The sequence below is a fragment of the Musa acuminata genome, chromosome BXJ2-9 (genome assembly GCF_036884655.1).
Source record: "Musa acuminata AAA Group cultivar baxijiao chromosome BXJ2-9, Cavendish_Baxijiao_AAA, whole genome shotgun sequence".
Taxonomy (NCBI): domain Eukaryota; kingdom Viridiplantae; phylum Streptophyta; class Magnoliopsida; order Zingiberales; family Musaceae; genus Musa; species Musa acuminata.
In genome coordinates, this window is record NC_088346.1 from 199489 (window position 1) to 225128 (window position 25640).

A 25640-nucleotide genomic window follows, 5' to 3' on the forward strand; every position below is an offset into this window, starting at 1 on the left:
AATCAAATATACTAAATATCCATATGACGTTTGTAATATCCCATCCCACATCGGAAGTAAATAATGAGTATGATTGACTTATATAAGCCTAATAAGTGTATTATGTTAACTTTAATTTAAGCGGTCCATAGTTGAAGGACTAAAATAGAGTTATTAGCCAATTGACTTATCAGACTCGGACTGTGACATTTAGTATCAAAGCCGACCTAGTATTTGGTAGGGTGAGATGACTCAAGTAGGAAAGAGCTACCCATGGATGGAGTTGCACTATGTTAGGGTTCAATCTGGCTTATATGGGCCTGATGAGTGTATTATGTTAACTCCAACTTAAATATTTTGATTAAGGACCAAAATGAAGTTATTGACCCAAGCCGTGACATTCGGTATCAGAGTCATTGAGTTCACTATAAGGATATTGTAACATTCACTGTAAGGATATTGTAACATCCCATTAGTCTTATATCAGAAATAGACAATGAGTATGATTATATTATAATGCATGTACCAAGCCTAAATATCAAAACCTTTACACACTCTATCATATAAATACCAAGCCTAAATATAAAAAGAAAAAAGAAAAAACTAAAAGCATCAAAGTTTTATCTTTATGCATCTTGACTTATCTAAATAAATATATAATTTATTTATAAAAATAAGTCCTAATTGATCATTAATAATCTTGAAAAACTCGTTTTACAAATCTTCGAAGTAGTTTGAATTAGGACATCTAAAATTTTTACCAACCCTAGAAAACATAATAGAGGCACTACTTTCTATAATATCAATTATATAAATTGTATGTTAATATAGTGTATCTAATAAGCTATTTCTCATGGTATGTTTCAATAGGCATTGACTAGATCCTACGTGTCAATTCTCAATTAATCAAAAATAATAGTCACATTGACCAATTAATAGTCATATCATATGGTAATGATTAGATATTTGATGGGATACATAATTTTCAAAACCTAGAAGAATAATATCAGGTATCCTCATTCATCACACTTCCTCCATTCTCACAAAAAACCTAACTCGATAATTTCATATGAACAAATATTTGATTATACTATAAATATAATTATGATGATTTTACATGTGTTTTCATAATTTAATAATATTAGAAAAAAAAACAGGTGGAAATTAATATTTTTGGTTTTTTTATATGAATCTGGAATGACATTCTATTTCTTAATCCAGCATCTCTCTCATTTTTTTTAATATATAATCAAGGAATCTATTATAATGTGCATTTATTTAATTTGGTAGGAATATTTATGACACTTTTGTTGGGTAGAAAAATCCCATATTTATAGAGAGAGGAATAAGGAAGTTAATTTATTTAATTTGGATTATTAGTGTGATAAAGAAAAAAATAATTACAATATAATTATTTTTAACATAGCATGTATGGACCTTCAAATATTAAAATCTTCCTTATACAACTCTTTTTTATTAATATCCCTTACAAAGATTCCGATTAACCACTACAATAAGTGGTCCTCAATCACTAATTTGAGCTACTTTTATTTAAGGATTTATATTATATAAAATCCTTAGTATTTGAGAACGAGTATTAATGTCAATTATATTTATGAGGCACGCTTGACAATTTGTGTCCCCCAACCCCCAAGGCTTAATACGCCTTAATCGATTCTAAGGACATATAAGGGAAGAAATCTTGTCGAGAGGAGCCCAAAAATACGGTCAAGAGGACAAAATGTCAATCAATCGGAGTGTATAAGTATGCCATCGATCGGAGATGAAGGAGCCGTCCAAGGAACAAGTCAAAAGTCCACCTCCTTTGTGCCCAAGCAGATCTCTCTGTCTCTGTCAACTCGAGATCCAAATCCTCCAAAGCAGCAGCCACACGAGAAGGTAGCCATGGAATCGGAGAGCACGCCGCAGCTATCGCTAAAGATCTCGAGAAGCAACAGCAGCAGCTGCTGTCAAAGTGGAAGAGCGGAGGAGAAGGAAGGAGATCAAGTAAAGGAGGAGCCGGTGAGCCCCGCGGGTCTGGTGTTCCGGCAGGAGCACACGAACTGCTACATCATCGCTATTCTTGGGTTCGGCAAGCCCCTCGACGTCGCCATCATCAAGGCCGGCCTGGAGGCGACGCTTGCCCGCCACCCCCGCTTCTCCAGCGTCCAGGTAACGCCGTCTATTTTCTCGCTTTGTGTTGACGCACTCTAAGGGCAGTGCTTTCGGACTGACCCACCTTGCTATTGGAGAAGGCAGCAAGCCATATTGCGGGCCTCATCTTTCCACCCAACGGTAAAGAAGGTAGACCGGGAGTTGAGTGCTTTTTGATGATCGTAATGGATCCATGTCACATCATGTTCATAGGCTTGTCGGATTCGAATCCGTATCGATTACCGGGTTTGGAACTTTCATCAACGACCTAATCCGCGAATGGAAACGAGCAGGTGAGCGACGACGACCGCGAGGGGACGACGTTGAGGTGGAAACCGACAAAAGTGGACGTCGACGACCACGTCGTCGTCCCCGACCTCCACCCGGAGAGCTCCTCCTCCGACACCGCTTCCCCGGACCAGCTGGTGGAGGACTACGTGGCATCCCTCACCACCGTCCCCATGAACTCCTCCCGCCCCCTCTGGGAGCTGCACCTCCTCAACATCCCCACATCCGAGGCCGCCGCCGTGGCCGTCTTCCGCATCCACCATTCCCTCGGAGACGGCGCCTCCCTCATCTCCCTTCTCCTCGCCTGCACTCGCCGCACCGCCGACCCCACCTCCCTCCCCACCCTACCCGAATCCCGACCGCCGCCGCCTCCACCTCCGACCTCCGCGTCCCCCCTCGCTCTGCTCCTCTACATCTGGACCGTTCTCGTCGTTTCATGGAACACGCTGGTCGACTTCGTCGTCCTCGTCGCCACTTCCATATGGTTGAAGGACACCCCGACGGCGTTGAAGGGCGGAGAGGGCGTGGAGTTCCGCTCCAAGCGCGTCGTGCACCGCACCGTGAGTCTCGACGACGTCAAGGACATCAAGAACTCCATGCACTGTGTAAGCTCACCTTCTCCATCTCTGTGGTCTCTGAGACAGCTCCTACCTATCTAAACTGACAGCTGCTAGTGTTGGGTGTCCCTCGCAGACCGTAAATGATGTACTTGTGGGTGTCACATCTGCCGGAATCTCTCGCTACCTCCACAGAAGGCATGGTAAAACGATCATTCAGCGGTCTATTCATCAACATATTTGGTTTCAGTGTTCTATTCGAAGATTTGTTGTGCATGTTCTAACTAGGTGAGACTAATGATGGGAAGAAGCAGCAGCTCCTCAAGGCGAGCACCCGACTCCGGTCAGCCATGATTATCAACATGAGACCAAAGCTTGAGATTCATGTAAGAGTCTACCTTGAATGATTTGTGATTAATGGGGGGAGATCTCTCCATATGCTTCTGTTGATTGTTTGGACAAGAAGCAGGATTTAGCAGAGATGATGGCAGGCAAAAATTGTGGGGTCATGTGGGGGAATTTGATCAGCTATGTCATCTTGCCATTTCCGATTGCGATGTACGAAGATCCCCTCGACTACGTCCGCAAGGGAAAGGCAGCTGTGGACAGGAAGAAGAACTCTTTGCAGGCTGTGTTAGCGTATCGATGTGCCACTTTCTTGATCAAAATGTTTGGGGTCAAGGTGAGGTTTATTATACCAAAGAATGGGAATTCATTATACCTGACATAATATCAGTTCGGGAAACTTTATTAACACCTCACCTCATAGAATGTCTTCAACTCCATGAATCAACAAATGCCACCAACTTCATTCCCCTGTTTCGAACTAGAAAACTTGGTTTCGAATGTTCCAAACAGTATGCATGAGCTATGAGTTCTTCAAATTTTGGGCTTTTATTATGATGATATCAGCAAAAATTGTTGCAATTATAGGATGCTGCTTTGCTTTCGCCGTCCTCGTGGAGTTCGATCCGAAGGTCTTACAAAGGTGTGTGTTGTGCTCTGTGAACTACAGGGAGGAGCCGATATGACCTATGGACTCATCTCTAACACCACATTTTCTTACTCGAATGTTGTCGGGCCAGTCGATGAAATTAGCTTCTACGGCCACCCAATCCTGTACCTTGCTCCCAGTGTATATGGCCATCCCCATGTAAGTTTGCCTCGTAAACTCATTTCTTGAACTTTGTGGTGGTGTGATGATCACAAACGCTTCTCACAAACGTATTAGTTTCATTTTCAAGTTTAGCTTCTTCATCTATGAATGCGTCTGAGCTATGGCTTTGTCGTTTTTGTGGTCATCGGTAATTTACAGGCTCTGACGCTGCATTATCAGAGTTACATGAACACTATGAAGATAGTCGTCGCAGTAGATGAGTCGACGATACCATATCCGCACCAGCTATTGGATGACTTGGCCGAATCTCTCAAAGTCATCAAGGAGGCAATTCCTACAAAAAAATCATAATGTACGCACGATGAACTCATGTCACATTGATACTGAATAAACTGCAAACTGTTGTTGTAACATTCATTAATTTTGATACTTGCAAATTGTGCAGTTGCACGAGTGAACTTTTTTTTATGCTGTAACATCATATCGAAGTAAATGGAAAGACGAAGATTTACAAAATAAGACTAATGGCTAAGGGATATCATCAAACATAAAATGTTGACTTTAACAAAATCTTTTCACGGGTAGATATGCTAAAATTCATCCCAATTCTATTGACTATTGTAAAATATTATATTTATGAGATATATTATATAGACATAAAAATTATATTTCTTAATAACAATCTTGAGGAGGAGGTGTATACTGTTGGAAAATCTTGGGGGCGACATCACATGTGTAGTGGAAGAACAAGAAAACAAAATCCCCGATTCCCAAAGAGATGTACATCGTCGTGCGAAGATTGGTGCGCAAAATCCGCGAAACAGAAAAACTGCGTATAGAGTATATTGTGTTACATAGGAAGATCGTATATCCTTGTTTCCTTACAGATTTTTAGGATAGGGTGAAGGAGGCCAAACGTCCTCCTCTCTAGCGATGATCCACACAGTAGGGCTCCCTAGTGGGTATTGGATCTGCATCCAATAACCCAAGTTTTTTAGATTAGTGGATCTCTATCCAATAATCTCTCATGGGCTCTTATTGGATCTCGTCCGTGGGATCCAATAATTCAAGGGCTTATTGGATATCCAATAAGACAAGGGCTTCGTCGGATATATCATATCCGAACATCTACTCATCGCAATGCCTACCATATGTGTGTGACCCTCTAGGCCTAATATTGAGCTGGTCGTGAGTCATACTTGTTAGAACTCCTTCTAACTGTTAGAACGACCGTGAGTCATATTGAGCTGGCCGTGACTCATCGACTACGGACGTACTAGGCCACTATGCCATAGTCCCCAGACGATATAGGGGAATCCAATCCATTGGACCTGTCTGTCCTCAGTTACCATGTACCTATAGTCCCTCATCCATCTAATATCCCAAACACTGTATATTGATCATGGTGCTGTCAGATCCATACGGTTTCTACTCGAGTCTCACTCTAATCGGATTCTTCTTGAGAACTCTTTTTCTCTCAACCCGAATGACCCTGGCCAGGGATTTGTCTGAGCAAGAACACATGGGATATTCCTCTCATGACATCGAGAGTGGATGATCCATTATTAATACTCAATAGCCCTCGTAAGGTCGACTACCACTCCTAATGACCAGTTGTACTAGATCTAGGACAGCCAAACCTATAAGTCTGGTATCAAAGAGTGGAGCACTCATACAAGACATCCTTGGTGTCTGAAGTCTAAGGACTAGATACACCACTAGGACTACGGAATCACTGTCTGATAATAAGACATCATCAACCATCCAGCATTTCATAAGTGGATCAATCAGTGAACTCATTCTCCAATGAGCACTTGTATTGTATCCCTAGTGTCCCTACACGAGCAGTTATGAGATCATCGACATCCATTATATGGACAGGTGTATAGCACACCAGTCTATCTGGTTATCACGATGTCCCTCTCAAGTAATCTATGACCGGGATTGTTTAGAATATGTGTTTAAAGGTGAATCGATCTCATTATCGTGATCTCATCACGATCCGATTTTCATTGCACAAATCCAAGAGTATCACAATATATATGCATATATACAATAGTTATAAAGTGATATATGTCAAAATATAATAAGTAAAAAGATTTTGTATCAAGTCACACGTGCCATCACTCACGTGATTGGCTTGCTGGGCACCTATGACTAGCATATACAATACAACCTAAGGGATTTGTGTCCAAAGAAAGTCCAAATAAGATGTGTAAGTTGCTTAAGTCCATCGATGGACTAAAGCAAGTTTCCCAAAGTTAGAACATAGGTTTGATGAGGTGATCAAATCTTATGACTTCGTTAAGAACAAATGAGTCTTGTGTATACATGAACATAAGTGAGAGCGTTATCACCTTCTTGGTGTTATATGTATATGATATCCTGATCATTAAGAATAATATAGAAATGCTCCCCATAAAGAATTTAAGGGAAACACCATATATCTTAGGGATTTGGATTTATAAAAATATATCCAAGACGATGCTTGACTTGTCCCAATCTAAGTATATAGACACCGTTGTCAAAAGGTTTGATATAAAAAATTTCAAGAGATGTCTTATACCGATGAGATATGAGATATCATTTTCTAGGAGTATGCCCCCAAAGACTCTTAAAGAAAGGACAGACATGGATAGGATACCCACACCTCGGCGATAAGATCTATCATATATGCTATGTCACATACTCTTTAAGTGTTACGAGCAGATCTTTTATTGGAAGATTGGAATGCAGTAAAATGCATCCTTAAGTACTTAAGAAGTACTAAAGATCTTTTATTGGTATATAGAGGAAATAGCTTTAAGGTTAAGGGCTACATGAACTCGAGTTTCTAGTCTAATATCGATGATAGTAAGTATAAGTAAGGGTATGTGCTTACCCTAAATAGAAGAGTAGTATGCTGGAAGAGTTCCGAGCAAGATACTATTACTGACTCGACCACAAAGACAAAGTACATTATTGCAACATAAGCAACAAAAGAGAGAGTTTGGATGAAGAAGTTTATCATAGATCTAGGAGTCGTGCCAAGCAGCAAGGAGTCGATTCTCTTATATTACGTCAATAATGGGGCAATTGCTCAAGCAAAGGAACCCAGGTCTCATTAGAAGTCCAAGCACATCCTAAGGAAGTTCCACTTGATCATAAATTTCATGGCCTATGGAGATGTTATAGTGGAAAGAGTTTTATCCGAATATAGTATTGCAAATACACTGATAAAATCGTTGTCTCATATTGTCTTTGAGGGTCACATGGGTTTGAAGAGGATCAGACATATAGGTGATTGACTTTAAGTCAAGTGAGAGATTGCTAATTATAGGTGTTTTGCAAGCCAATCACATAAGTGATAGCACGTGTGACACGATATACACTCTTTTTACTTATTATTATTTATTAATTTTTTCTCATTTTATATTACGTGTTGCATATATTGTGATATTCAAAAATCTATACAATGAGAATCAAATCATGATGGGATCATAATAATAAAACTAATTTTCATTTAAACATAAATACTAAATAATCCCGATTGTATATTACTCGAAAGGGACATCGAGATAACTAAACATACTAGTATGTTATATATTTATCTATATGATGGGGGAAGATGGTATCAAATATTATACTTTCTATTTTTTTAATCTATCACATTAGCTAATTTGAGGATCAGGTGGAACACCCTACAGATCAGGTCCAACACTGCAAGTCGAACACCCTATGATTCTTCATGTACTTGGCCACATAATCATATGTAAGCAAGCAACCAAAAGGAACCTCGAAACTGAAGAAACTAAGATGAGAAAAAGAATAATAGGAGTGACTTGATAATATAGTAAAAGATTAAAATAAAAAATTATAATTTAGTATTTTTAAAGTTTTTAGGTGCATCACTGGATAAAAATTTTCCCAAGCACAAGAATAGGGTGGTAGGCAAGAGTAGTCCAAGTTTTGTCTTAGACGAGCATCAATGAAAGGTCAAGTTGAATCTCCAATTACAGGATGGTGGGAACATGTTGCTGGCTTGTCCTCTATTTCTGCAGTGATCCATCCCTTTCCAAGTGTCCTGCTTATGATCTCTTGTGTTGTCCCCTTCTTGGAGAGAAAGAAAAAGAAAAAGAACTCGTTTGCCTCATTTCAATGAATAAAAGGAATATTGGAAAGACTACTACCATGCATAATACAATTTCTACTTCTGCAGTGGAATAACAGTGGAGCAGTAGGTAAAATGAAGTGCTCCCTCTACTGCCTACCACTAAAAAAAGTAGAAAGAGAACCATTGATCGATCGCATTCTAACCTATCAGGGACATATCTTGGACCAGTGTGACACTGGTAGCATTCGACATTGCATTCAAGCAAGCATGCAGTTGTGCATGGTTTTCACCAAACAGTTGTCTGGTCATTGAACTCTGAGTCCTTTTGTCTTTACATTCCCACCATTAACATCATCAGTTACTGTCAGCAGAGGCTGAGGCCAGCAGCAGCTAAAGAAGGCTTTGATGGTTGCTTGACTCTGCACAAAGCCTAGGATCATGCAACATTTTCCGACACATGGAATGCAATGTAGTTTTAGTGTGCTGCAAGCATCTTCCCTGGCATTCAATGGAAACATGAAGTCCTATCAGATTCCCTTGCATGGATTCTTGCCACTCTTTTCTTCTTCTGCAAATTGCGCTTATATCCTACTTGCATCTAACAAACACTTTCAGCATTTGTTGTATCAAATGTTGGTGAGATATATTTCTGTAATGATCTGAAAAGCATGCTCTATATTGTCCCCTCACACTCCACAGTTATCTGAATCCATATGTATCAGCAAACTGCTTTTGTTCCCCTGGTTAAGACATTGCATTCCTTGATGTTACTACACTTTGGTCTCCTAAGGAAACCGCTACTTCCTCTTTTCAGCTTTACCTGCTCATCCCAGACAAATCAAGCTGCCTTCTCCTCACTGCACAGCCACCCCCCCCCCTCTCACTTTCTCTTTTTTTTTAGCTTGAATCAACATAACATGCATTGTTTTCCCAAGACTTGTTCCATTTGTGACTTCCTAGATGAAACTAGCCTTCAGCAGTCTTTATTCATTGCTTTTATCATCTTTGTCAAATCATAATTGGTAAATATGCAGCTTGAAGTCCATAATAATTCTTACGGAACGAGAGCTAACCTAGGATTCTACATTATTCCCGGATGACTTAAAACCACCTTATATGAGCAGCTTTAAGCACAGAGTGCAACCGGTTGTGATCCTTTTCTGTCTCCTCCTGATGCCTGAGCCTTTATCTTGACAGTAAGCTCAGGGAAGACCAGTTGACTGCATTGTTTTCTCCGAGCAGGGAAGCGAGGATTGCATTGCATGAGACGTTTGTGAGGCAAAAGCAGCACTCAATCTTGGGAGGCTTCACCAGGGATTCCTGAGCAAACAGTGCAGTGTGTCCACTTTAATACACTTGGGAGCTTTCAAGCTTTTATATACCAAAAAAGAAGAGAAAGAGAAGAAGCAGGACTTCACCTTCTTGGATTCTCTCTGAAGCCCCTCTTCTTCTCTCTGAATTTAATCCCTTCTTCTCCTCTTTCTCAGAAGCCCCCTCCATGGCTACTCCCACTGCAAGAGCCCTTCTCTTGCTCTCCTCTCTCCTGCTTTCCCTCACCCCTCCTTCCACTGCCTCTCTAAGGAAACAAGCTTCCGTCCTGATCTCCATCAAGCGGTCCTTCCACAGCTCAGAGTCTTTTCTCCCCAGCTGGAACCCGTCCAACCATGCATCGCTTTGCGCATGGGATGGCGTCCGCTGCGACGCGGCCATGCATGTGGTCCTCGCGCTCGATTTGTCCAACTTGAACATCTCCGGCTCCCTCTCCCCGGTGATCGGAGAGCTGAAAGGCCTTACTTACCTCTCGGTCGCCGGAAACAGCCTCTCCGGTCTGTTCCCGTCCAGTGTCGGGAAGCTCGCGGGCCTCAGGCATCTCAACGTCTCCAACAACCAGTTCAACGGCACCTTGAGTTGGAGCTTCTCGTACATGGCGGAACTGGAAGTCTTGGACGCGTACAACAATGACTTCTTCGGGGCTCTTCCTGTCGGCCTCTCCAAGCTCCCGAAGCTCCGGCATTTAGACCTCGGAGGGAACTACTTCTCCGGCACGATCCCCGCGGCCTATGGAGGTTTCAGGGCTTTGAGCTACCTCTCAGTTGCAGGGAATGATCTTGGCGGCTTCATACCTCCCGAGTTGGGTAATGTCACCACGCTGAAGCAGCTCTACTTGGGCTACTACAATGAGTTCGATGGCGGAATTCCGGCCGAACTCGGGAGCTTGATCGATCTCGTCCATCTCGACCTCTCGAGCTGTGGGTTGGAGGGGGAGATCCCACCGGAACTGGGAAATCTCAAGAAGCTGGACACGCTCTTCCTGCAGACGAATCAGCTCACCGGCACCATCCCTCCCCACCTCGGCAACTTGAGCAGCTTGCGGTACCTCGACATCTCCAACAACGCACTCACCGGCGAGATCCCGAAGGAGTTCGCGGAGCTGCATCAGCTCAGCTTGCTGCACATGTTCATGAACCGGTTTCATGGCGAGATTCCAAGGTTCGTCGCCGAGCTGCCAAATCTGGAGGTCCTCAAGCTGTGGCAGAACAACTTCACCGGTGCGATCCCGGCCGAGCTAGGGCGAAATGGCAGGCTCCGAGAGGTCGATCTCTCCACCAACAAGCTCACTGGATCGGTCCCGAGATTCCTCTGCTATGGCAGGAAGCTAGAGATACTGATCCTGCTCAAAAATTTCCTCTTCGGTTCACTGCCGGATGATCTCGGAGATTGCACGACGCTCTTGAGGGTCCGCATGGGGCAGAACTACTTGACTGGGTCTCTTCCAAAGGGTTTCCTCTACCTACCGGAGCTGTCTCTGCTGGAGTTGCAGAACAATTACCTCACCGGAGCCATGGCGGAAGAGACCGCCAAGAAGCCTGCGAAGCTCGTCCAATTGAATCTCTCCAACAACCGCCTCTCCGGGCCCCTTCCGTCCTCTATCGGGAACTTCTCGTCGCTGCAGATGCTTCTTCTCAGCGGCAACCAGTTCACCGGGGAGCTGCCGTCTCAGCTGGGTGTTCTTAAGCATGTTCTCAAGATAGACGTGAGCAGGAACAACTTCTCCGGTGGAATTCCCCCTGAGATTGGTGATTGCATCTCGGTCACGTACTTGGACCTCAGCCAGAACGAGCTCATCGGACCGATACCAGCTCGACTATCTCAAGCTCGAGTGCTGAGCTATCTAAACCTGTCATGGAATCACCTGAGTGAGAGCATCCCGCAAGATATCGGAAGCATGAAGAGCCTCACTTCTGCAGACTTCTCGCATAATGACTTCTCCGGCAGGATACCGGAAACCGGCCAGTTCGCCTACTTCAATGCTTCGTCCTTCCTCGCCAACCCCCGGCTCTGTCGATCAGCTTCAGATCCATGCAGCTCATCATCCAAAGACCAGCATCACGGAGTCAAATCCCAGCTCCCTGGAAAGCTCAAGCTCCTCTTCGCGCTGGGTCTGTTAACATGCTCCTTAGTCTTCGCAATCACGGTGGCCATCAAGACTCAGTCGATGATGAAGAGGAACTCCAGGTCATGGAAGCTGACAGCATTCCAGAAGCTGGAATTCACGAGCGAAAACATCGTCGAGTGCCTCAAAGAGAACTGCGTCATCGGCAGAGGAGGAGCAGGGATCGTGTACAGAGGAACGACGCCCAACGGTGAGCAGGTTGCGGTGAAGAGATTGCTGGGGATCGGCAAGGGTTCCACGCACGACAACGGATTGTCTGCAGAGGTGCAGACTCTGGGCAAGATCAGGCACCGGAACATCGTGCGCTTGCTCGCCTTCTGCTCGAACAAGGAGACGAACCTACTGGTGTACGAGTACATGCACAATGGGAGCTTGGGAGAAGCACTCCACGGGAAGAGAGGTGGGTATCTGAATTGGCCAATGAGACTTCGGATCGCAACGGAGGCAGCCAGGGGACTGAGCTACCTGCACCACGACTGCTGCCCTCCGATTCTCCACAGAGATGTCAAGTCCAACAACATCTTGCTGGATTTAGATTTCGAAGCTCATGTTGCAGATTTCGGCCTGGCCAAGTACTTGAGGGACACAGGCGCCTCCGAATGCATGTCAGCCATTGCTGGTTCTTACGGCTACATTGCGCCAGGTATCCTCAACCCTTACGGAACCTTACATCAATCTTAGATGCATGTTTTCAGCTGGCATTACGATCGGATAGATTCGTAAGCACAGGAACCGATTCTTTTCTTTGAGGAGAAAGAACGGCATCTCTGCATCTTCTCTGGTTAGTCTTTTGATGAAGAAGATACAATGGATATTGTACAGTGTGGCGTGGTCCAAAGCAATGAGACAGCTGCTTTATCTGCTGCAGTCCTGAGGAGGAGAGCCGCAAGGCCCCAACTCAAAGAAAGCAAGCAGCATCTGCCCTCCTTTCGCTTTATCTTCCTCCCACCCTGCTGCTGCCGCCTTGGAATCCCATGCTCAGTTCGCTTTCAGTACAACTACACTTTTTTTTTTTTTTTTTTGACCCACCCCCATCATTGTTCCATTTACCAAATCTTTATTCCAAGCTCTCTCTCTCTCTCTCTCTCTCTCTGTGTGTGTGTGTGTGTGTATATGTAGAAGACAACTAACTCTCTTGAATTATCGCATGCTCATTTCGGTTTGTTCTTGTTGAGCAGAGTATGCATACACGTTGAAGGTGGATGAGAAGAGTGATGTCTACAGCTACGGGGTTGTCCTCTTGGAGCTCATCACCGGCAAGAGGCCAGTGGGGGACTTGGGAGAGGAAGGACTGGATATAGTGCAGTGGGCGAGGATGAACACCAACTGGCACAAAGAAGGGGTGGTCAACATCATGGACCGCAGGCTGATCGATGTCCCCATGGAGGAGGCGATGCAGGTATTCTTCGTCGCCATGCTCTGCGTCCAAGAGCACAGTGTGGAGAGGCCCAAGATGAGGGAGGTCGTCCAAATGCTCGAACAGACAAAGCAGTCACACTATGCTCGGGCACACTGACTTGCCTTGGGCTTCTGTTGACTTGACACTAGTCATGTTCGTGGCTTCTGGTCAAGATTGGAGTAGATTTGTGTGCATAATCATTTACTTTTGTAACACCCCTAAGGAGACAATTTTCTTTGAGCTCATTTTTAGTGACGGGACGAAGCATTTTGCAGCCAAATGACACTACAGTATATATATCAAGTATCTGATTTAATTGGACAATTAACTTACGAATTTGATACAACTGGCTAAATTGTTTAATCTCCTATCAATATTACTAGTTAATTGGTTTCACATATTTGATGCAAAACGAATCTACATTCAGTCTAATAGTAACACTTGAGCTTCATTATTGAATAATCATCTTTTCACTTGGATGGATCTCTTACCACCAGAGTCAGCTTCATAGCCAAGGCAAGGCAGCAGCTCTTTTTTCATGATATAATGATATATATATATATATATAGTTAAATAAGTTGACATAAATTATTTTGTGTTATATTAAGCAATCGAAGTCTATTTAATAATAGAGGGACGTACGAGATTCAATCATAATCGTTAAGCCGTTATATATGTTTGTTAGATTGGTAAGAAACTATTGGACCCTTAAACTTGTTTAACCACACTGCTTACGTGGCCATGTATTAATAAGCAACTCGGTCGTGTGGAGAGTGCTAACGGATCAATCACCTGTCACTTTTGTTAACATAAATAGAATCTAAAATTTCAAGATAATTAATTAATTAATTAATCATGGACGTTATTAAATTTTTATCTCAATATTTTACTTCAAAATTCGTGTGAGACATCGACGACTAGATTTCGGTAACTGACGGCTGAGATGTTGTATCGACGCACATATCGGATCGATTAGGGTTTCGCTATAAATCGGAAGCGGCCGCGAGCGGTGCGGGGCGTTAGTTTCGTCGTTAAGGTTTCTCGCGGAAGCGAATAGGCCTCCGGTGTCTCGGCACGATGGTGCGCTCTTTCATCTCTTCCCTCAGCTTCGTGCTCTCGTTCGATTTCTTTCTGCTCCTATAGTTGCTTCTGTCTTGACATCGTTGTTACACTTGTTTGATCTCGATCTTGGGCGCTCCATACGAAGCTTGCTTTTCTCTTAGGTCTGTGATCTGTTTTTGGTGAGGACGGTGTACCGATAGATGCTTAGGATAGCAGGAGTTCACAAGAAAATGACAAGGACATGTTGATTGTGTTAAGAAGGAGGCGTGAGAATTCTTCGTTTGATGTAGCTTTTGTGATTGGATGCGGTAAAAGAAAACTAGGGGGCTTGACAGAAGATATTCGTAGGAAATTAATCTTATGTTTTAGCTTCATACTTTTAAAAGTTGCTGAATTTTAGATTCAGTAAAGCTGAATCCGGGTGAGTATCATAGATATCTAAGAGATCGAGCCTCTGCATTTTTCCTGAGATAGTGAGCCTCTGCAATTGCAAGAATCTTCTTTAACCACACATTTTCCTATGTATGAAACTTCCATGGTAATTGTTGGAGCTTTTGAAAAACTATATGAATATTAGTTACTTTAGACATCCTGACTCTGATTCTGATCATTTGATCCTGTAGAAGCCAAAGTTTTGAAGTGGCATCACTAGAGGGGAATATGTTGGATTTTGAGAGTCTAGACAAAATGTAGGAATTCAAGGCAAATTAAGCAGTTTTCCTTCACATTTTTTTCTATCAATCATTTGTCTTTTTTTTTTAAAAGGATTCCTTTCATTAGATTAAAGAGCATATAAAAGATGTTTACACATGGACTCGTACCTGAGACCCAATAATCATGCAATAGTGCACTAACCATTAGGATCTCCCAGCAGAAACTTTTTTATAATTAGTCTATAAGCCATATGTTACTTATTGTCTGTTCACCATAGTTCTTGTAGTGGCCATTTCTAGTCATGTGGGTTCTACACCTTTTCTGGTGATTGGCATCAGGTAGTACCTGGTATGGACTATAAAATTATGACTGAATATTTGAAAGTTGATATTTTTTCTCCTGATGATTTGACTTGTTTTTGTTCGACTTGAGTGCAGACTAAGCGCACCAAGAAGGCTGGAATTGTTGGAAAATATGGTATGCTACACCCGGATCTTTCTTAATGATTCCTTTTACCCCCCCCAGGAGACATATTGTGAATCTGCATTTCTTGGCTTCAGGTACCAGATATGGTGCTAGTTTGCGCAAACAAATTAAGAAAATGGAAGTTTCACAACATGCAAAGTATTTCTGCGAGTTCTGTGGAAAGGTATGACTTCTTTTAATTTTGGTTCATTTCACATACTAGTCATAAAATAATTGAGTTGATTAAACTCTACATTGATCCTCTCCGAGACACATCAATGAAATTTAAATTCGTAGACTTTTTTTTTTCTTATTTGGATTATATAATTCAGTACATGTCATGTCCTCCAAATTTCATGCTAGAAGATAAGTTTTGTCTTAGCTTGTGTTATGTTGTCTTAAGACCTACTTGTTTCCATTTAGCTGGTTGATGTGGTTTGTTCATGGATTGTGATTATTGGATGTATCATGTGGGACATTGTTATCATGAAGAGTTTTCTCAAAAGTATGGTTCCTTGACTATTGTGGTGCCTAGTTTGATCAGCCTAACATCTTATATCGAGATGTTCACTTTATGGTTAACGTTGTATGAATTTGTGTGAATCAATATGTTGGGATATTTCTTTTCTGCCCTACAATTCGTGTGATAATTTGATGCCCTTGTTGGCTTGGATATGCTTGCACCTACAATTTGTTTGTGCTCTTGTGATATTAATGTAGATGCATCCATAGTGGATCGAGTATATTTGAGTGCGCCTAATTATTTTGTATAAATTGATAATGTTATTATTGGCTTCAAGCAAGTTTATCTTCTCTGATAATATAGACTAAGTTGCATCATCAGTTTCCTGTAATAGTGTTTCATTTTGTCTTCTACACTCTCTTCCATGAATTTTATTGCTCCTGCTGACCGACCGAAGTATCTTCACACTCTTTTCTGAATTTTCAGTATGCTGTGAAAAGAAAAGCAGTGGGGATCTGGGGATGCAAGGATTGTGGGAAGGTCAAGGCCGGTGGGGCCTATACCTTGAAGTAAGTGTTATATTGTGTCATTGTAGTAGCTAATTGACTATGCTATTCTTCTCATTCGGAACTTGGACCCATGATGATGATTGTAGCACCGCTAGTGCTGTTACTGTGAGGAGCACCATTCGTCGGTTGAGGGAACAAACTGAAGCGTGATACACACAAACAGGTGTAGAAATGCGTGCTTGACAAAGTTAAAATAGTTTGTGGCTTAGCCATATTCTTGAGGAGGGTTGATGCTTTGGACAATATATGTATGTAGTCGAATTTGTCTTATCATCGAGGCATTTGAATTGCGAGCTTGCTTTGCTGCTTCATTTGTAGTAAGGGCAGGGCTTGTTTCTTTCTTGTGGCTCTTTCCTCTCTTCCGCTTAAGAGAACAATTGTGTGTTACTTACTTTTGCATCATTGTATTTGCATCTCCAAACTTGGTTGGTACTTTATAGGGGTTAAAAAGTGATATCGAGGCATTTGCTCTTTTCTGATGAGGTATTATTGACAGTCTTGCACGTGTCATTATATTCCATGTCACATCGTATCGACGGGTTAAAAAGTGATGATACTTTATTGGAGCAATAAAACTAACATGCTACGGTTCCATAACAGCGAGTCCGTCCTTCTGGCATCCATTAATCAACTTTACGACTGAGATGCACAATAGAAATTTAACGAAATATAAAAAAGTTAATCTGATAGACAGGTAAGAGTAGGCAAGCGAGCCATCAGTAATTAATGCAACTGAAGATAACGACATTTACAAGACCATATTAATTACTTACAGCAAAAAAGATAACAAAAATTCAACGAGGACTAATGTTGATGAATTTGGGAACTTGAAATAACTGAAAACATCATTAGAATGTTATGTTGATGACATTTGCAAAACATGATAATGCCAAGATTCTTAAGTTGACTGATAGAATTCCACACTTCTTTCAGCCTTGGAACCAGTAGCCTTTTTTTGCTCAATTCTGCACAAGAGAACAAACAAAAAACTCTATTTCGCATGCTTTTTCTTCTGCTTCTTGTAGTTTTCTTTTCAATGGTAGTAAATACCCAGAGATTCAGTTCGGGATATTGCTTCATCATAAAAAAAATAAAAAATAAAAAGAATTATGTGCAATTTTCAGATGTCAGGCATCATCTTGCCAGAAGCCAATTGCTTATGAAAATTAGAAACTTAATGTGTGGCATGATCTTTCATCAAAAGCAAAAAAAATCCTTCGTTCGATCCACAAAATCAAAGACATTGATAAGGAGAATAATATCAACATTGACAACAGAAGGAAGAAAAGCAAAGGACCACCTGCACAACATATTTGAGAGGATCAAAACCACCACCCAGGGACATTTACATAATATTATTTACATGATAAGTTAGATAAACCGTACAGCTAAGTTCTTTCTGGACTCTCTAAGTCAATATGTAACCTAGATGCCTCACGGGGCAAAATTATTTAGCAGCTCCATGTTAATTTAAACTTGACTTCATAACCTTAGTGTAGTATCTGCCGTTTTGGCTGTTCCAATTTTCACCTTCTGAGCCAGGAATTCATCACAATCGGCCCCTTTGACCGTGAATTCCATCAGAAGATCCTCAAATAGTTTCTTTAGAGAGCTCTTAAATGCCGCTGAGCAACTCTTGTCGCCCTCATCAACGTCCTGCACGCCTTCACCAACAATGCATCCAACTTGAGCACCATCCATGTATGCTTTGCATGCCACAAGGATGATACGCCCATGACTACGGAAATGTCCGGCTACAAAGTCTTCAAAATGCTGTAAGAAAAACACGGTTGAAACCTGAGACTATGAAATTCATCCAAAAAGATCTGCAAGAACTTTGAAAATCACCAAGAAAACTAAAAGAGCTATGTCGATTATTCTAGTTGTATTCAAGATGCTACTAAGGGATATGCTTTGCAAACTGCAAAATCAATATAAAGATGCACGATCCATACCATTGGAGGCCTCCTTAGCGAATATAACATTGTCCTGCATGACAAGAGAAAAGTATCTTCGTTATAAGCCAGAGATTTCTTCTCCCCATAATCTGTATTGGCTGTTTGTGCATATCCTGGCTCATTAAAGAATGGCTTGGCATTGAGAACTAAAGCCTGAATAGAGACCAAGACCTGAAGCATTGTTGAATTTGATGGATTCCACTTTTCACATCCACTGCCAGACCATGTATTGAGAAGGCTAAGGCAAACCTTCCCACAAGCATACAAATTTGGATTTAGTCTGAGCCCACCAGAGTGATAATGAACCAGCTGCATGATAGTAGGAAAAAATTAATCTATTTCCTTGACTTGTGAAATAAATGGTAACCATTAATTGTTTCACACATAAGTATAGTAAAAAAAGTTACACACCGGAGGTACTCGGGGATAATTCGGAGGAAAGAAAAAGTCGAAGAAGAAAAGGCCATCATGATATGGAGTTCCAGCTGGTCCAACAATAACGGCCCTAAGAATGTCCATCCTTTCCTCATAAATTCTAACATATATTGTCTCTGTTTAGGACATGAGAACCAAAATGTTTACAATCTTAAATGGAATAAGAATGAAAAAGGAAGCAAGTTTGATGAGCCAGAGTATCACTTATATTTGCTTTCTAATTCTGGCAAAGAAAAAGCACTGTGTCATCTAGAAGTTCTACCATACCATCTTATAACAACACGTACAAGCATGGAAAATGATGCAGATGACATGCATATTATGCAACAAGATTAATCTTATAGAAAAATAAACAAAAGGAGTGCAAAATGAATTTCTCCAAAAAAAAAAAATGTTCGCTATTTGTCGCTGGAAGTGACTAAAATACTTCCAAGATCAAAAAATTCATCTAACTAGAGCCACTAAATGCAAGAAGATGGAAACTATCAGATAACAGGCTTAATAATGGTGAATAGTGAGAATAAATCTTTTCAGCTTAAAGTTCTAAACATACAGATACTAGCAATGAGATTATAACAGAATCAGGGTTTGCTGTACTAATACGTACCACCCGGGGCGGTACATACTGGTCCAATAGGGGACCGATACACAGACCGCTCTATATCGAGAGATACCATTACATGACCCCATATCGGGTGATATGGAGTCTGTACTGGTTGATAACGATCGAAATCCGACATTTACCGATTGGTACAGGTCAGTAATGGTCAGATTTCTACCGTTACTGACCAAGGGCTAAGATTGCATTATTTCAAATGGTCAAATTGACCATTTGAATCATTGGAAAGGGTTTTGAAACCCTTTCCTCCCCTATCTTTCAACTCATTTCACTCTATCAATCTCTTAAACTCTCTTAAACTCCTCCTCACTCACATCTCTTTCTCATTCTCACATTTTCACTCTCCTAAAACTCAATAAAGCTATGGTTTGTGGATTGGATCGAAATTGATAGCCTAATTTGGGAGGATTAAAAGGAAGAACGCTCTAATCAAGGTATGCATTCTCTTTCTAGATTTTTATTGATTTATGAGATGACTAAGCCTATTCTATGTGGTTGATGATTTAATGTCTACTATGTTGCTTAACAGTAGAATAGTATTAATTAAGGAGTAATAAGGCCTCTAATATTATGGTTAGTGTGTTTAATGTTGATTTTTTTGAAATCAGACACTTAATGGGTCAAATCTTTATATTCAATGCATAGTAATTTATATGTTTGTGATGGCATAATAGGTCTAACTAGGTTTTAATTAATATTTTTAATATTTTGATTAGTGGTTTTAATGATGATTTAATCAAAATTTGATTAATATTATGTCAATTCAATATCTTTAATACCTATTAGGATATTTGACATGTCGGTGAAAGAGGACTAATTAGGAATTAATTAACTATGTTAATGTTATGATTAGTATATTTAATTACGTTAATATCGAAATTTGACTCATATTGAATCAATTAAATGCCTTTAATGTCTATTAGAGTGTTAGACATGTTTATAATGATGAAAGAGGAATAATTATAGGGTAATTAATTATGTTAATGGTATGATTAATGTATTTAATGATGATTTCATAATCTACATTAGATCATATTTAGGTATTTAATTAATAATAGTAAAATAGAGTTAATTAGGGTTTAATTAAGTGAATAGTGAGAATAAATCTTTCCAGCTTAAAGTTCTAAACATACAGATACTATCAATGGGATTATAACAGAACAAGGGTTTGTTTTACCGATACGTACCGCTCGATATGGGCGGTACATACCAATCCAATAGGGGATCGATACACGGACTGCCCTATATCGAGCGGTACCATTACATGACCCTATATTGGGCGATACGGGGTCAGTACCGGTTCGTAACGATCGAAATCCGATCGTTACCGACTAGTACAGGTCAGTAATGGTCACATTTCGATCGTTACTGACTAAGGGCTAAGATTGCCCTATTTCAAACGGTCAAATTGATCGTTTGAACCATTGGAAAGGGTTTTTAAACCCTTTCCTCTCTCCCTCTTTCAACTTATTTCACTCTATCAATTTCTTCAACCCTCTCAAACTCCTTCTCACTCACATCTATCTCATTCTCATATTTTACTCTCCTAACCTCAATAAAACTATGATTTGTGGATTGGATCAAATTTGACAAGTTAATTTGGGAGGATTAAGAGGAAAAACACTCTAATCAAGAGGTATATTTTATCTTTCTAGATTTTATTGATTTATAAGATGACGAAGCCTATTATATGTGGTTGATGACTTAATGTCTAATATGTTATTTAATAGTAGAATAGTATTAATTAAGGAGTAATAAGGCCTTTAATGTTATGATTAGTGTGTTTAATGCTGATTTTTTCGAAATTAGATACTTAATGGGTCAAATCTTTGTATTCCATACATATTAAGGTGATTTATATGTTTGTGATGGTATAATAGGTCTAATTAGGTTTTAATTAAGATTTTTAATATTGTGATTAGTGGTTTTAATGATGATTTAATCAAATTTTGACTAATATTAGGTCAATTCAATATCTTTAATACATATTAGGGTATTTGACATGTTAGGATTAATTGGAGATTAATTATGTTAATGCTGTGATTAGTGTATTTAATTACGTTGATATCGAAATTTGACTCATTGAATCAATTAAATATCTTTAATGCCTATTAGAGTGTTTTTATATTACTGTATTAGTATATTTAATTAAAAATTTAATGATATTGAATTAATTCTACGTATTTAATGTCGAATAGGTTGATTGACATGCTTATAGTGATAAAGTATATTTCATTATGTATAATCACACCTTATTATTTTAAATTAGGGCTAATCATAGTTTGTTTATTTGATTCAATTTTGGTAGGAGGATGGCACCAAAGGAACAAACACATGGTGACGCTTGGGATCATGCCCGAAAGATAAATGGGAACCGTCATTGTTGATAATGCATTTATTATGATTACTTCGACAAGGGTGGAGGAATCACCCAGGTGAAGATGTATTTGGCCGATAGATATCCCAATGTTGCAAAATGAAATAAGGTTCCGACGATGGTCCGTAAATCCTTTCAAGACAAGTTATTCCTCAAAGTCCGGAACGTACCACAAAGCTACTCCTCAAAGTCCGAAACATACCACAAAGCTACTCCTCAAAGTCAGAAAAAAAAATATATATATATCACTATTCTTTCTTAGTTTAGATTATTTTTGTTAAAATTATACAATTTATATTTATTTTCAACTTCAAAACTCTAATCTAACTTTTTTTTAGATATTTTTGGAGCTATTTTCGATGATTTTGGGCATACCATCGATACACCTTGGCATACCGACATACAATATGTCGATGTGCCTCGATACATATCGTACCAACAGCTAGTCGATACACCAGTATAGGCCGGTAAGGTGAACCTTGGATAGAACATTGTTATTTGGGGATAACGGAGGTAGTTGTTTAGATACTTCAACTTATTAGGGTTAACGATACTTTTCATAAGACAAGAAAAGTAAAGAAGCTAGATTCCCCCCTCCCCTCTCCTTTTCTTTTCTTTCCAAAATCTATGTCACATGAAACCTGTCCTAGTCAAAACAAGTACTCTATTTTTGGTAAAATGGATGGACTTGTCACTGAGTACAGAACAGGACAAACTGGTATATTCACAATGCTGTAAAAATGATATCCAACTAGATTTACACCAACAAAATCATAGAAATCCAGAATTTACTATATTGTGCAAAACATGTAACAAACTCACCAGGTAGATCTTTTTCCAAGACCTTCCACTCATGCTGAATCCTCTTTGCCCAATCTTTTGAAGGCTGTTAATATCAGGATAAGTTATCAAGAGATCTAGAACTACAAATTAAAAAAAAAACACACAAATGATGATAGAACCACACTATTTCACTAACTTTCTTAACAGTTGGAGCAATTTTGAGATGCCCTGGTCTGGTGAAATGATGATCTGAGTGGTCGCGAACAGTATCAAATTGTTTAAACAATCTATATTTCGTATCAATTTCATCTTCAAGCACTAGTGTCTGCTTGTTCTTGCTTGGCTCTTCGGCTGCAGAATTCTTCAACCATGGTACAGTTGCCTCAATGCCAGTTGGCAGGTCCAAATCATCGAATTTTGCAGCCAAATTGAAATTGAAAACATTCTCAATCACTTCAGCACCAGATTCATAATCATCATAGTCATCTTCATCATAAGCATACTCATTTTCAAGATCATCAAAATACTTGAGATCAAGCGGTCCTGAATCATAGATTTTTAAACTATCCAGTGGAGCAGCATGTTCAGAGCCATTATTTGCACTTGAACTCAGAAGATCATTGGATAAGGCATCCTATTTGAAGACAAAAGAAGTAAATCATTTCTTATCTAGATTATTACATAATGTATGAAGGAAAACTACATGTTCATGTATAAATAAATCTTTTATGCAGATATGAATAACTTTTTTTGTACCTTTACTTGCTTTTGCCAGCTTTTATCATGTCTAACAGGTTGTTTGTTCTTGTAATCTGAAGTACTATCGCCAAGTATCATGACATCATCAGGGTCGTCATCATCTCCATCAAGCTCAATTACATCATGAGGAACAACCTTAAAAGCAGACATGATTAAAACCTCAACAAGCATTTAAGCTATCCTTTATCAATCCACTTTCTTAACAGTTGCTATTCATAAAGATGGCCTCTATGAAAGACAGATCTAGAGGTAACTAAAAAATTAACAGCTAATTAAGTGATGAAACTGCAGCATGTTTTATGTACTTTGTGTAGCACAGAGAGAAATTTTATGAACAACAAACACCAAAATCAAGAAAAAGAAAGAAAAGATTGTGATTCAAAAGGGGAGAGTCACATAACAAAAAATCACATAGCAATCATTTATTTAGGATGTTAGTTATTGTACACATCACAACAATACAATTCTTATTCCATGAAAAAAAAAGGGCACAAATATAGATTACCACACAAAAGCTAAATTCAAAACCAGATATCTAATATAATGGTTCTGCAAAGCAAGCCTTACATTAGCCTTGCATGGCAATTGGCCAATTAGGGTCCAGGAAGTGGAGCCCAGACACAAATCCAATTGTGCGTGCAAAAGCTAAATTCAAACTCAGAAATCTAATGTAATGGTTCTGCAATGCAGGCCTTACATTAGCCTTGCATGGCAAATAGCCAATCAGGATCCAGGAAGTCGAACCCATAGACTAAGATAATCGTGCACGCACACAAGGCTTGCACACCTAATGCTTCTTAGCATCCACATAAACCTATTTATGAAAGGCCAAAACAGCTTGACCCCTTAAAACAAACATGAATGCAAACTTAGATACCAAATACAGAAAAAATGAATGAGAACCACATCCTAGAGCTAACCTTTATGGCAAACGAAACAGAGCATTTAATTGTTTCACAAGCAGCCAATTTCATTTGATCAGAAACTACTTCTTCATTATCATAGTACCTTTGAAGCACACATACAGATCAGATCTCAGTTCAATGACAAATCCGAGAACATCTATTTCTCATATTTAATATAATAACAAACATTCATTTCTTCAAGCAGGATTCAATGCATATCCAACCAAGAACGCACTAAATAAATTATGAAGTCGGCAAGCAAAAAGGATGGCATAATCACCAAGAAAGCACTAAATTATCTACAAGTTCCACATGCAAGGAAGAAGAATAATCAGCATAGCAGGGAGCTTTCCAAGATAAACACAACTAGATTACTGTGCTACTACTAAACTCATTCTAAGTCATGCTTCTGCACTCTTAGGGCTTTTCTAATTCCAACCAGGATCCGACGTCGACAAGACTAATAACCGGGTGACACAATCAAGAAAGAGGCACATCAAAACCTGAATCCGCCCATGAAGATCGGACTTTTACTCAAGACATCAACATCTCCTTACGCGATCATTCAAATGGAAGGGAGGTTTCGGGCGATCGAGACAACGAATTGGACAACGAAAGAAACAAAAGACAGGGGAGGGAGATCCCTGCACCTGGCTCCGCTTCCGCTTCGGCTGGCTGGGCGTCCAGGCCGACGACGACGGCGGGACCTCCACGATATCCGGATCCTGGTACGACGAGCTCCCGGCGAAGAGTGGAAGTCTGCAACAAGGTCGACATACCGTGATCGAAAGGCAGGACCAGGAGGGAGGGGGGAGGGGGGAGGGGGGGAAGGAAGAAGAGGGGGGAGAGCGGAAGAAGGGCGCACTCGGGGCCGATGATGGCATACGTGGCGGCAGGAGGAGGCGGCGGCTGCTCCATCGAGGCCAATGCCGATGGCGTCGAACGGCGCCGATTCCACCAGGGGTTTAGCGATCGTGGAGAGAAGGGGATATAAGAGAGGAAGACAGCGAGAGGAGGAATTGGGGGTAGAAATAATTGCTGGTATCATCGAACGCGTCAGAGAGACTTAACGGCGCAACTGGGAGCGGCGAGGGAGGGAAAAAGGAAGGGGGTCAAGGGGATCGTCTACAACGACCGTTGCGATAGAATATTGATCCGACTGTTCTTTTCTTCCAGCGAAGGTAGGCCCCGGTATACTGACGGTGAGATTGGGGTTGATGAACATTTTGATTGGAAATGGTACCTGCAGGGGATCCTAAACGAAGTAACAAAGGTTTCGGCTTTCCAGGTTTGGAAGGACTCTCCCCTTCCTTTTGTTCTGTGGTGTTGGTGTTGGTGTTGGTGTTGGTGTTGGACTATTAGGAGTGAGTGTATTAGTGCACTTTCCTTTGAAATATTTTCATGTATATATATATATATATAATAGTCAAATTCCATTTAAAATACTTATATTAGATCCATGGTGATATAGAACTCAGTGAATCCGGTCGGTGTTTAGCAAGTGTAACAGTGTCAGAAACTGTTAGAAACCGATGTCATGCAATAGACTG

General features: G+C 40.4%; 4 protein-coding genes across 6 annotated transcripts; 3 read left to right on the forward strand and 1 right to left on the reverse strand.

Annotated features, from left to right (window-relative positions):
• Positions 1-1652: 1652 nt before the first annotated feature.
• LOC135623508 (wax ester synthase/diacylglycerol acyltransferase 11-like) lies at positions 1653-4587 on the forward strand. Of its 2 annotated transcripts, XM_065126561.1 has the most exons (8): positions 1653-2151; positions 2427-3026; positions 3115-3181; positions 3267-3364; positions 3448-3660; positions 3912-3966; positions 4064-4131; positions 4294-4587. In XM_065126561.1, the coding sequence occupies exons 1-8, from the start codon at positions 1747-1749 to the stop codon at positions 4444-4446; spliced, it is 1659 nt and encodes a 552-aa protein (XP_064982633.1). In that variant the 5' UTR covers positions 1653-1746; the 3' UTR covers positions 4447-4587. The 2 variants fall into 2 exon arrangements, with proteins under 2 accessions (XP_064982633.1, XP_064982632.1); XM_065126560.1 differs by lacking the exon at positions 3912-3966 and having other exon boundaries at positions 1655-2151; positions 3994-4131; positions 4294-4585.
• Positions 4588-9328: 4741 nt separating this feature from the next.
• On the forward strand, positions 9329-13335 carry LOC103996555 (leucine-rich repeat receptor-like serine/threonine-protein kinase BAM3). The gene is made up of 2 exons (XM_009417471.3): positions 9329-12285; positions 12821-13335. Exons 1-2 carry the CDS (start codon positions 9687-9689, stop codon positions 13156-13158), a joined length of 2937 nt encoding a protein of 978 aa, XP_009415746.2. The 5' UTR covers positions 9329-9686; the 3' UTR covers positions 13159-13335.
• Positions 13336-14004: 669 nt separating this feature from the next.
• LOC135622236 (large ribosomal subunit protein eL43z) lies at positions 14005-16733 on the forward strand. Its single transcript, XM_065123882.1, has 5 exons — positions 14005-14121; positions 15195-15234; positions 15318-15406; positions 16172-16254; positions 16341-16733. Exons 1-5 carry the CDS (start codon positions 14119-14121, stop codon positions 16402-16404), a joined length of 279 nt encoding a protein of 92 aa, XP_064979954.1. The 5' UTR covers positions 14005-14118; the 3' UTR covers positions 16405-16733.
• Positions 16734-17534: 801 nt separating this feature from the next.
• On the reverse strand, positions 17535-25142 carry LOC135584865 (putative ubiquitin-conjugating enzyme E2 38). 2 transcript variants are annotated; one of them, XM_065123883.1, is made up of 8 exons: positions 24956-25142; positions 24741-24849; positions 23183-23320; positions 22623-23060; positions 22466-22529; positions 18624-18763; positions 18210-18521; positions 17535-18027 (listed from the first exon to the last, which is right to left on the reverse strand). In XM_065123883.1, the coding sequence occupies exons 1-8, from the start codon at positions 25006-25008 to the stop codon at positions 17737-17739; spliced, it is 1545 nt and encodes a 514-aa protein (XP_064979955.1). In that variant the 5' UTR covers positions 25009-25142; the 3' UTR covers positions 17535-17736. The 2 variants fall into 2 exon arrangements, with proteins under 2 accessions (XP_064979955.1, XP_064979956.1); XM_065123884.1 differs by having other exon boundaries at positions 24977-25138.
• Between the last annotated feature and the right edge of the window lie 498 nt (positions 25143-25640).